The sequence below is a fragment of the Microtus pennsylvanicus genome, chromosome 4 (assembly GCF_037038515.1).
Source record: "Microtus pennsylvanicus isolate mMicPen1 chromosome 4, mMicPen1.hap1, whole genome shotgun sequence".
In the NCBI taxonomy this organism is placed as follows: Eukaryota; Metazoa; Chordata; class Mammalia; order Rodentia; family Cricetidae; genus Microtus; species Microtus pennsylvanicus.
In genome coordinates, this window is record NC_134582.1 from 93,737,185 (window position 1) to 93,750,056 (window position 12,872).

Here is a 12,872-nt window from a genome sequence, read left to right on the forward strand (position 1 = left end):
TCTCTCAACTCAGTTTCTTATCATTAAGTCTGGGATTAACAACTTCCTTATTTATTTATTTATTATTTATTTTTGAGTCAGGGTTTCCCCGCATATCCCTGGCTGTCTGGGGACTCAGTGTGTGCTGAGATTAAAGGCAGTGCGACACCACTCTTATTTCAAGATTACTGAGGACCAAGCGTGGGTGATCGGCACAGATAGCTACTATGGGTGGACTTGGTGCTCATGGCCGGCTCCTTTTGCAATGCCCATCAAAGTGAAGGTAGTGTCTTTGGGCAGTCGTACGTGTCTAGCTGTCTTAACTATCAGCTTTACAGTCTAAGTCCCTTGAGAAGGGAGCAGGGTTTCATGTGAGGGATTGAAATCAGCCCAGATCAGACTGACCTGTGGCCATGTCTGTGGGGCATTGTCTTGATTGACAATTGATACAGGAGGACCCAGCCCACTGTGGGTAGCACCATTCCCTTGGCAGGTGGGCCTGGATTGCACTAGAAAGCTACCTAATGTAGAGGCATTTCACTTGTATTTTATAAATAAAGCTTGCCTGGGGTTCGGGAAAGTAAAACAGCCACACTGGCCACCCTTACAGACCAGCTAGCAATGACATACACCTTTAATCCTAGCAGCCACACTAGCTGCCACAGAAACCGGGTGGTGCACGCCTTTAATCCCAGTCCTAGAAGGATTATAAAACGGCAGGAAACAACTCTCAAACACAGTCTCATTCTGAGATTCCTGGAGGCAGGATTGCCATTTTGGATTGAGGTCGAAGTAAAAGCCAGTGGCTGGCTGCTTTGCTTTTCGGATCTTCAGGTTGAACCCCAATTTCTTTCTCTGAGTTTTACTAATCGTGCTTTAACCTAAGCATGACCTTTAGAGCAAGTCAGAAAGCAGCCTACTTCCTTGTTTTCTTCTTAAAGTTCCTGTCTGGGTTCCTGTTCTGAGGTCCCTCTAGGGATGGACTGTGATTTGGAAGTCTAAGTCAAGTAAGACCTTACCTTTCCTCCTTGTTGCTTTTGGTCGCCTTTATGGTGCAGTAACAGAGATGAAAGAAATCTTTCTCAGGTTGACTCATCCAGGGCTGATGTCTGGTCCTCAGATCTAAGGCTTTCTCTTCTGCTCAGGACGGTCCCACAGGCCTTACTGTGCTGCGTGGCTCACTATGTCCTCAGGGAGCAGTTTCTGAAATCTCTGTGGGTTTGTGGTCTTCAGGACAGGTGGTCTGCTGACGTGGCAGTAGTCTGGATATAGGAAAAGGGTGGGCATGAGGGTGGTGGGCCAGACCCAAGGGTCCCTGTAGGGCAGGAGGCTGGGGTTCTGTGGGACTCAGCCCAGAAGGGCAGCAAGCCTCCCCCATCCCTCATCCACTTTCTGGAAATGGGCTCTTAGGTGCAACGCATTTCCTGCCAAGATAATTTGTCGGGGGGGGGGGGGACCTCTCTTCAAAGCTAACTCCTGGCCCCTAGAGCAAGGCGTAGCTAAGCGTGCCTTTCCTTGACTGCCTTGTAGCGCTCACCCTGCATCTGGTTTAGCATCTAGAAGCCTCTTGGGGATGCTCCGGAAATTCTCAGCCCTGTCTCTTCACCAGGTGTGCCTACACGTGGCTTTAGTCCTAGCACTCAGGAGGCATAGCCAGGCAGATCTCTGAGTTTGAGGCCAGCCTGGTCAACACAGTGAGTTTCAGGTTAGCCAGGGATACATAGCGAGGAACTGTCTTTTTTTTTTTTTAAAGATTTGTTTATTTATTATGTATTCAGTGTTCTGCCTGCATGCATCATTGCAGGCCAGAGGAGGGCACCAAATCTCATTCCAGATGGTTGTGAGCACACGTGGTTGCTGGGAATTGAACTCAGGATCTTTGGAAGATCAGGCAAAGCTCTTAACCACTGAGCCATCTCTCCAGCCCCTGAGGAACTGTCTTAAAAACAAACAAAAAAACCCACCTCTTCTCATACTCCTATGAGAAGGCACGATTGCCACCTCATTTTGGTGGTTTTCCTGTGGCCATCTTTGTCACTCCAGCGTCAACATGAAACCAGAATCCCGCCCACCTACTCCAGTCTACTCTAAGCTCTACACCTGGTTCATTCTTCTTGTCTCTCTCGCCGGCTTCCTGCAGGGCTTGTGGCCCACAGGACTTCCTCTGTGCCCTCTGCAGTCAAATGCACGGGTGACTTCCTCAGGCCTGGCCTGGCCGGGCCGTCCCTGTCTCTTCCTGGTTCCTTCTTCCCCCTAGACTCATATCTTCTTCATCTCCTTCATCTACTTCCTTTACCGTCAGTTTCCCTGTTAGAAGTTGCAAAGGAATCAGGTTTCTTCTGTATGATTCTCTTAGTGTCTCAGCCAGGGACTGCTGGGCAGTGGCTACCGGGGAACAGGAGTGCACAGGCAAGGGTGACTGGATCCTGGGGGAGGAATGAACAACTCAGAGACCCCTAGTACTCAGTGTAGGTCGTTCTTCTCGTTAGTGTTGAGACAGGGTCTTTATGTAGACTTTATGCCACTGCCTGAGTACCGTGTTTAAAAGGCATGTTCTTGATTTATGTGACTGGTGTGATAGTCCAGCCCACTGTGGGCGGTGTCATCCTTAGACAGGTGGTCCCGGGAGTATAAAAAAATCAGACTGAGCAAGTCAGGAGGAGCGTGGCAGCAAGGAACACCCTTCCAAGGTCTCTCTCCGCTTCCTGCCCTGACTTCCCTTCACAGTGGACTGTGACCTCAGAGTTCTAAGAAGAAATATACCCTTTACCCTCCCCAAGTTGCTTTTGGGTCCTTTGTCTTTCTGCCAGGTGGGTCCTAAGGATCAGTCTCAGGCTGTCGGCTTTGTGGGTGCCTTTACCCACTGAGCCGATGTGCCAGCCCACCATCTTTATTTGAAGCAGCATCTCTCAGTGAGCCTGAGATCACCAATCTGTCCAGGGAGTTCCAGGGATCTGTCTGTCTGTCTGTCTTTGCATGCACCCCCCTCCTGCCACTCTGTGCTGGCAGAGGGACCTGGGGATCTGAACCCAGGTCCTCAACATTTTTGTGTCGGGCACTTTCCTAACTGGGTCATCTACAGCCCCAACTGACTTTTAAAGATGTTGTGTGGGTACCCAGGCTTCTTGGGGGGCATCAACCCTTGACAGCTCCATGGGGCTGGCCACTTAGACCGGCCCTGAGTGGGCTGCAGGTTTAGAGACAGGATTGGAGGAACTCACAGGTTGGTCATGTGCCACTTTTTAAATATAACATTTATTGCTTAGATGGTTTGATACAGAACAGCTTTCTTTTCATTCTGAATCTGGAAGTTCTATACAACTGAGTACAAAGAGAAACAAAAGTACCAAAACCAAACTTGTGATTCTGTTCATGTGGCATAAACCAGTTTTGTACATAACATGTAGCAGCAGTTTTTAAGTTCCCTTTAGAAAAATATGAATTCTACAGTTATTATTGTTTCCTGTTTAATGCATGGGCTGAAATCATCAGGATCAACTTCTCGAGGAAAGAGAGGAGAAGAAAGAGACGCACGGAGGATGATCTGTCTGAAATCGGCATCCGAGGAGCTGCTTGGGACACAGCCCCATGGGGCCTTTTTGTCTTGTTTTCACAGCCAGGTATCTTATGTAGTGATTGAATCTCAGCGTTGTGTCCATTAAAGAGAAAAACAAAAACAAAACAATAACAACAAAACCAAGAAAAAATTTGCACCTCAAATTTTTTTCAGACGATCCATATATATATATACATATATAATATATATATATTTGTAAAAGCCCTGAGGAGAAAGAGAATCAAACAAAATGTATAGAAACAAATTAGCTGGACATGCAAACTAAACTATGATTCACCCAGCGTTTAAACAAATCACAAATTTCACAGTTTAATATGGGGGGAGGAAGGTGGGCAGGGCAACAGACAAATAATACATCTCTCAATCTAATAAAATGTGGCAAGACCTTATTGACTAAGAAGGAATAGATCAGACTAAATAAAGCTTTAAATCAATAGTGATTATTGCGAGCTGCAGCCCCGGTTATGGCTGCTGCTGGGAGCCAATCCCTGCTACATCTTACCGCAGCGTAGAGTTCAGTCAAGGCTTCTCCCCACAATACGATGAGTTTAGTGTGGAGAGTTGCAAAGAGAAACAAAACACAAGAAACCCCAAATAACAACAATGAAACTAACAATCGTAATTATAATAAAAAACAACTAAGGGATGCAGGAGCTGGCTTTAACTTAAAAGACCACGGGGCCATTGGTTCTGATTTCTCTCTCTACAGTAAATAAAATCTCAATTTTAAACTGGTTCATACATCCCTAATACAGTTAAAAATCATATATACCTCAACATTTTTCTTTCATATGCAAATATATCGCTTTTCATTATCTCTAGAATATCTATCTTCCATTGAAGTCAGGGTGGTTGGATTTTAGCCACTAGAGACTGGTGGACAGAAGGGTACGCATGTCTCAGGGACAGAGGAACACGGGGAGCCACAGGGCGAGGGGAAGGAGCAGAGGCAGACCTCCCGGAGAGAAGTCTTGAGGCTCTGCAGGCAAGGGGCAAGGCTAGGGGCTCTAGTAGCAGTGTGGCTCAGGCATCCTCGGGTCTCAGCTACAGGACAGGGTGCTGAACAGAGGTCAGCTACAGTAGGAGCGGTCTTTTTTTGCTGATGAGGGAAGGAAGTCTACTGCCTATGAAGAACACTCAGGAACAAAGGGAACCCTGCCTTTGTGCACCGGGGGATCGGCCAATCAGGAAGCGCTGCTCTCTCCCAGCAGCGGCCCCACACTGCAGGAAGGTGCAGGAAGACAGCCCTCTAGGCTAAACCTTGCACACCTGTGCGCAGTTCAGATCATCACCAGCAGTAGTATCTCATTGCTTTTCAAACGACAGTAGCACAGCAGGGGGAAGGCTTGGACGCAGCTCAGCAGGAAGACTGGGAGGCCTTGCCAGCTGTCTCTGAGGTGCCCCAGGCATGGCCTGGCGTCTCGGATGCCTGTTTCCCACCACACATGCATCCTTGTCCCCTCTGAGCCACGCCTCAGCCATGCTTGGAAGCCCACTCCTGGCCCCTGTTGGCTTCTACAGCCACTGAAGTAAGGCTTGTCTGCGTACAGTAGAAGAGCCATCACTGGTGTGCCAACAAAGCTTCAGGCACACATCGTGCGGGGACCAGGCGGCAGTGCAGGTCTCCCAGGACAAATATTGCCCATTTGTTTCTGCTGAATGCAGAGCCCAGCAAACTGATGAACTAATAATAATAATATTAATATTAATAACATATACCAAATGGGGAGAAGGGAAAATCAATGACATCCAGGTATATCCTCCATAGGTCACGCTGCCAAGGAGGCCATTCTTCTCTGTAAATTAAGAATTTGAACAGTAACCATTTCTAACACGGAGAGAGTGGAGACACGTGAGGTTGAAGCTAGACTCTTTCCTGGCTTTGGCTCACGCCACACTGGAACTCTGCACCAACCACATCCACTAACAAAGACCAGCTCATGGCTCCTCCACCAGGTGACCCAGAGACAAAAGGTCTAGCTTAGAAATCAGCCTCGCACCCTCTTCCCTCTGGTCATGTACATGAAATTCACATCATTTTCTTCCAGTTATTGGCTACGGGGATCCAAGGGTTAGGCTTTCTTCTTCTGTTTCCAGCTCACAGAACAAACAGTACTATCTATCACAGGTTCACAGAAACAAGGTCAAACACACCAACACAAAAGGTAATGTTAATGCTTAAATGAAGAGATACTCCCAACAATTCATTAAAATACGTTTTGTTAAAACGCCATGGGGGGGCGTCATACCCACGATGACATGGGAGAACCCATAAGTAGTTAAGGCACTGGAGCCGGCCGTACTGAGGCCGGGAGCATGCGCACTGGGTAAGGCTATGGCACGAGCTGGTTGGCCGCACTGCCTGTCTCTTTCCTCTCTCTCCAGACAGCTGAAGGACACCTAGAAAACCTTGTGAAATCTATATTCGGGAGGCTCTGCTAGCTTTATCTGTGTGCTGATGGGGACAGGGCAAGCTGTCATTCCATCCCCAGGAGCTGTGAGGCACCTTCGGTGGCCGCCAGGATTGGGGCAGGCCTCTTGGCACACAGCTCCAGTAAGTCTTGCACAAGGGCTGCTGGGCTCTCGGAGTCTGTTTCACCTGGAGACGCCTGCTCCTCGGGTGTGCTGTGGCTGGACTCAGCTGCCTGTTCCACTGCAGTCTTCTCCTCCTGGCTACAATCCTTCCCCGAATTGGCCGGGTTCTCTTTCCGGCTCCTGGTGACGGCCACGTGGTTGCTGGTACCGGGAGCTGAGTCTGCCTCATTCTCAGAGACAGGGTTGTTAGCACTGTGGGTAGACTCATCCTCACTGTCCTCCTCAGCCCGCTCATCCTTGTCGCTGTCCTTCCCGTGGTGTTTGCTGTGCCTGGCTTTCTGGTGGATCCGCTGGTGTCGGACTAGGCTGTGCTTTAAGGTGAAGGTTCGCTCACAGGTCTGACACTTGTATGGCCTTTCTCCTGAGCAACGAGAGAAGGAAAACAAGATGTCCATTAACACAAAGGCCACTGGTTCCCAGCCCCTTGCTCTACTTGAATGCAGCAGCATCCAGAACTAAATAAATAAACCTTGCTGCTTAGGGAGAGCCATCTTTTCTTTTTCTAAAATAATTTATTTAACTTTCTGTTTTGTTTTCGTTTTTTGAGACATGGTTTCTCTATAGCTCTGGAGCCTGTCCTGGATCTTGCTCTGTAGACAAGGCTGGCCTTGAACTCAGAGATTTGCCTCTGCATGTGCCACCACTACCCAGCCTAACTTTATTTTATGTGCATAAAGGTATAAAATCCCCTGAAACTGGAGTTGCAGACAGCTGTGAGCGGCCACGTGGGTGCTGGGAACTAAACCCAGGTCCTCTGGAAGAATAGCCAGTGATCTTAACTGCTAAACCATCTCACCAGCCCTAGGGAGAGCCTTCTTATTTGCCACAACTGGCAAGACTAAGAGTCACATTCTTTCTCCTGTTCCTCTCAACTAAGTCTTCTACATACTGATCTTAAAAGAATCCCAGAAGCAAGGAGTCCTGTAGGAGGACTGAATGTTTCTTGTCCAGGCACTGCATGGCCAGCAACAATTCCTTCAAATCCCCTCAATCATGGCACAAGGAGGTGTAGTTGGGCTTTCCCAAATAGCTTACACACCAAGTTGCCACAGCTGAGAACATCTCTGGCCAGAACAAGGTCCCATGTAGGGCCCAGCTGCTGGCTGGGCCAAGGCTACTTGTGTGTGTGGGGGGGGCATGGAATGAGATATGGACAACACGTTGGGGTGCTCTCTTTGGGGGGGGATGACAGCTGAGGAAGGATGCTTCTATCTTTCGGCTTCATGGTTCTATCCAGGTCTCTCTTCCCTCCCCCTCTCTCCTCCCTCTCCGTCAAAATAACAGTACCTTCTGCGGACATTGCAGCTCCAGCCCCCAGGTGGCAGGCTGAGCTCCACAAGGGACAAGGCCCTATCCACCTACCTATTAATAGATGACACACGGGTCTTCACAACATAGGCCGGGCCAGCACCTGACTTCCCTGGCATATACACCCCTGTGTCCTCCTTAGCAACTGGCTGACATATGCCCACTGTTCTTGTTCTAGAAGTCTGTGGACAGGGCAGCCACCCTATCTATAGAGGCCAAGACTAGAATTGAATGGCTGAGGAAAACAGTGCTTTCCAATGTACTGCTGCAGAAGGCCTCCTCACCTGCCCTGCAGAAGGCCTATGCCACTCTTAAGAGTCCCGGATTTCCCTGCTCAAAGGACAACCAAACCTAGCCAGTTTTCTCAGATGAGCCCTGGAACTGACTTGGGTTTGGTCTCTCATACCTGTGTGTGACCTCATGTGCCTGGTGAGGTCCTGCAGGGACCAGAAGCGCTTGTTGCATACACTGCAAACCTTCTTCCTCTTGTCCGCCTTGCTGGTCATGCTTCTGGGGGAGTCTGTCTTTGGTCTCTTGTCACCGCCACTCCTCTTCTCGGCTGTGCCTTCCCCGTCAGAGGGGCCCTCTGTTTCTTCGTTCTGTTTCTCCACCGAGGCCTCCCTGGTTCCTGGGCTTGGATCTATTGCCGGGGATTCAGCAGGCTTCTCCTCAGGCTCGGGAGAAGACGAGGGCCCCTCGGCTGCTCTGCCAGCACTTTCATTCTCCAGCACGGGTGCCTCCTTCTCCTCCTTGGGCTCCTGGCAGCTGTGTGCCTTCCTGTGGCGGCTCAGGGTGCCCAGGAACTTGAAGTTCTTTCCACAGGTATTGCAGGTATGCTTCTGGTCCTGCTGGGCTGTGCCTTGGCTGTCCACAGAGCCTGCCTCACTCTCTGCCAGCTTAAAGTCCATCAGCTTGCTGGCAAAGTCAAGATCCAGGCTCTGGTTGCTGGCTGTATCTTCCTCCGGGGCATCTGCATCCCTGGTGCTTTCTTCCACGCCACATTCTTCCTCTGGCTCTGGGTTCTCCTCTGTCCCCTTTTCTTCCTCGTTCTCAAGAGGGGCTGCCTCTGCTTTGGCCTCTTTCACAGGGAGGTCCTGTGTAGCTGGGCTGTGCTCCATGGCTCCCTCTGATGGTGGCAGCTCTTTATCCCGGGCTGTGAGGTCCAGCACCTCACCTGGGGTAGTCAATGTGTCTGTGTCTGACTGGCTGTCTGTGTAAGCAAGCAAAAGAAGGAAGGGGTTCAGATGAGGTGACACCGAGTATGCCCCTTTGAAGGGCTTTACTGGGACTTGGCTGGACCCACCCTGGCAGCCTGGACACTAAATATAGTGAGGGCTTTTTGAACCTGGAGTTGTAAAAGACCAAACTAGCCTTCACATTCCCAGTTAAACAGATGGGTTCTTGGGCCTCAGAACTCCTGACCTCCACTGTCACACCCAAGATCATTCAGCTGTCCCCACCCCAAGGAAGGTGTAGTGACTCAGGCAGTACAGACAGGAGAGGGCGTGCATTCCAGAAACTCGCAGCACTAGGGAGGTTGAGGAAGCCAAGTTGTAAAGGTTATCTTTCCAGTGCAAAGAGCTTTCACAAACATGCAACGTACACAAGAACGACCCCCCATCTTCCACACGTGGTCCTCAAGGAGGTTCACAGAAATCGACCCACATGTGGGTTCTGTTTACATGGTCCACAGGCACATCCCCAGGTAGAGGCCAGAGCAGATGAACAACACACCTGTGGACAATGCATGCGGAGGACCTTTAAAACCTGGGCACAGGCATTCGGGGAGGGATGGCAGGTGGCTCTGAGGGGCTGTGAGAGAGGGTGAGCATGACGACAGGGACCTAGAGGGTGAATCTCCTGTACACAGTGATGTCTACAAACCAAACACGGGAAGTCCATGCCAACATTACACACCAAAGCCAGGCACATTGGTGCACACCTGCACTCATCAGAGACTTAAGCAGGTACACAAGAGCTGGAGGCCAGGTTGGGCTTCTCACAGTGAGTTCAAGGCCAGCCTGAACTATGAGATGATCTCAAAACAAACAAAATCACAAAACAACCCCCCCCAAAAAACAACAAAAAAAAGAAGAAAAATAAAAAAAAACCCAGAAAGATATGAAAAAAAAATTAACCACACTGAATAGTATCAGGAACATAACCTTTTCTCTACTAGGGTTGAATAAGAACTTAATGGTTGGGGCTGGAGAGATGGCTCAGTGGTTAAGAGCATTGCCTGCTCTTCCAAAGGTCCTGAGTTCAATTCCCAGCAACCACATGGTGGCTCACAACCATCTGTAAAGAGGTCTGGTGCCCTCTTCTGGCCTTCAGGCATACAGACAGAATATTGTATACATAATAAATAAATAAATATTTAAAAAAAAAAAAAAAAAAAAAAGAACTTAATGGTTCTAACAGAAAAATGGTGGAACCTGGCTGAGAACTACTGTTTAGCCACGGACTTAAAGTCCAATTTACTACTGTAGGTTTTCAGTGCTTCCTCTGAACCCCGAGCGGAAACTTGGGGTTTTACAGAACATAGAGAAGGTGCACCCCTGATAGACACATCTCTGATCAGTGCTTGAGGAAGTCGAGACTCTTGCTGTGGTAGAAGACCACTGTATGCCTATCATTCCTTCCCAGTGCCACAAGCTCCATCATGTGCCGTCAAGGCGGGCCTGGGGGCTTGCCTCTGACGTGGTATGTATACTTCACACCTCCGTCTATGTTAGTTCATTGGTTTCATTCTTACTGTGCTTGGTAGAGGCTACTGTTTGGGTGTTTCAAGAGACTTCAGAATTAAACCAGTAACCATGGCATGAAGATAACTTGCGACAAGAAACAGCAATCCTGAGAGATGTACACTTAAGTTTAGGCTGTACTTCAAGAAAACACCTATGCTCATTTTCTGGTGTTACAGAGAGCATCTATGGGATGGGCGTGGTTTAAACTCTGCAACAAAAGCAGAGGATGCATAGATTGCTTGCTTTGTGAGTAATTCTGTGTGTACATGCATGCACATATGTTTGGAAACCAAAGGTCAGTGTATGCTGTCTTCCTCCATCTCTAGTTTGTTTGTTTATTTATTTATTTATTTATTTGAGACTAATCTGAAGCTTGCTAATTGGCTAGACTGACTGGCCAGCAAGCTCCAAGGGTCCTCTTTCATCTTGCCTCTTGCTACCACAGTTCAGGGATTTTAGGCACAAGCCACCACTACCGGTTTGTTTTTTTAATGGATGCTGGGGACTGAACTTAGATCCTCATGCTTGTGCGCCAAGCACTTTTCGGAATGAGTCATTCTACTTTTTTCTAGTATACCCTAGGCTGCTCCTATTATTGTTTTTTTTGTTTGTTTTGTTTGTTTTTTGTTTTTCCCAGCAAACCATGATTTCTTTCTTTTTTGAAGCAGGTGGTTGCTATGTATCCTAGGCTGGTGTGCTTCTCCCACCTTAGGCCCAGAGTAGCACGCACTCAGTACACAGGCTGTTTGAATGTATTTAAAATGATAAACTTATAAAATAAGCTGGGTAGTGGTGGCACACACCTTTAGTTCCAGCACTCAGGAGGTATAGGCAGGGAGATCTCTGAGTTTGAGGTCAGCCTGGTCTACAGAGCGAGTTCCAGGACAGCCAGGAATTCACATAGAAACTGTGCCTCAAAAATAAATAAATTAAAAAAAACCACTCCAAGCCCAAAAACCACTTATAAAAGTAAAAATGAATTTGGAGGCCAAATTCGAGTACTAGCACCAAGACAAAATTATGCCCCACGATCCAGTTCTGAGGGTGGATAAATTCTATGTACAACTGAGCAGAAGAGGCTGGGTCACACTCCAAACTTCCACTAGGGGGAGTGGTTTAGCAGGGTAGCCTGTGACCTGATTGGGAACAATAGACTCACATATGGTGAGTGAGGAGATGACTGGAAAGGCCACGTCCTATTATGGCTTCTCCTTAAATGTAGGCAGCTGAGCCCACCACTTTTTATGGGCAAGGCAGCCTTAAGAGAACACAATGTTTCTGTCCCATTAGTCTCCCCGTAGTGTCCATGACACTTAAAGAAAATTGGTGGGGGAAGCAGAAGGAACCCCAGTAGACAATGAGTGCCCAGCTCCTCCTACAGGGCAGCAGATTCTGCTGGTCATCTCTTGCTTCCTAGAAATGCAACGTCACTCAGCTAATGCGACAGATGCAACTGACCTACAGGACCTGGTGGACAGTTTTGCCTACACTTGCCTGATGTGTTCAAGCATGGGGAGCACTTTTGGGTACCAGTGTGTGTGGACAACAGGACTTCAGGGTTGGTAAAAGTGCCTTCCATTAAGGAATAGTTAAAAAGGTCCTGTCCAGGCACTACCAATGTGATGCCTACTTCATGCATCAATAAGAAACAAGAAGATTCCTCAAGGGCAGAGGGAAGAGTTTCGGTTTAAAACTGAGTATAAATACAGCCCTTTAAGGGGAAACTGTTCCCCATCACAGTATTTTTAGGCCCTGGGTGTGGGAGAAATCTGGGGTGCATTTTCATGGAAGATCTCATGTGGTTGGAAAAGTCACACTGACATCATAAAACATGTTCAGCTATTTAAAAGAATTCAATCTATGCACATATAAACCAAACCTCAAAAACTTCAGGAACTTCCTTGTCATTTCCTGTCTCTCTAAAACAGAGTCTGTTCTGGGATTGAGGGTATGGTTCAGGTGTTAGAGCACCTGCCTACCCAAGCTGATGGACTTGGAAAGCACCCCAGAGCTAGGAGTAGGAGGACCAAAAATTCAAGGTCATCCTTGAGTTTGAGGATAACCTGAGCTATCCTGTCTCCAAGGTTAAAACCAGAAAAGAATTTTTAAGGAAGCCCGTTCCTCCACCCTCAGCTCCTATCACAGCCACCCGGTTTATAAATTTCTCAGGTCCCTCAACACTTGTCTCCTATTCTGCCTCTCTCTCCGGTCATGAGCTGTGTCTAGAGCTTAAACAGACACTTATCCCTTTGATACTCTCACAACTTTAAGTGACTTCCTTCCTCAGAGGCTTTGTCCCTTTAAGAAAACCTATATAACTTCTGGGGTAGGGCCTTGGAAAGAAAACCTGCAACTGTAAACTTAAAAAGTAAATACACCACAGGCTAACACTTGGTGCCAAAGCTAAGTAAGCTCAGACCATAAATCCTGACTGAGCTCCGCTGTCAGCAGAGGCGTTCCTGTGAACATCCTCCACTATGAGCTGGATGCAGAGAGACTTCCCTCCCTGAAGCAACCCCTGTGTCTGCTGCCTTCCCCCTTGAACTGGTTAGGGAAGAATCACAGGACAGTTCTGTAAAACAGACTGTAAGAAAACGTTCCAGTCTAATAGGTACCGTGGCAATGACGGTTAAACATTAACTGCACAGTCTGCGGCAAAGACAGCT

The 12,872-nt window shown here is 48.2% G+C and overlaps 1 protein-coding gene across 13 annotated transcripts in view; it reads right to left on the reverse strand.

Moving 5' to 3' along the window:
* Positions 1-3,215: 3,215 nt before the first annotated feature.
* The window catches only part of Rreb1 (ras responsive element binding protein 1), a 178,598-nt gene continuing 168,941 nt past the window's right edge, over positions 3,216-12,872 (reverse strand). For all 13 annotated transcript variants that reach the window (XM_075969876.1, XM_075969874.1, XM_075969880.1 and 10 more), the window contains 2 exons: positions 7,866-8,669; positions 3,216-6,512 (listed from right to left, as the gene is read on the reverse strand). In XM_075969876.1, the coding sequence (XP_075825991.1) occupies positions 6,034-6,512; positions 7,866-8,669 (1,283 nt within the window). In that variant the 3' untranslated portion in view covers positions 3,216-6,033. The remainder of the gene's footprint in view (positions 6,513-7,865; positions 8,670-12,872) is intronic.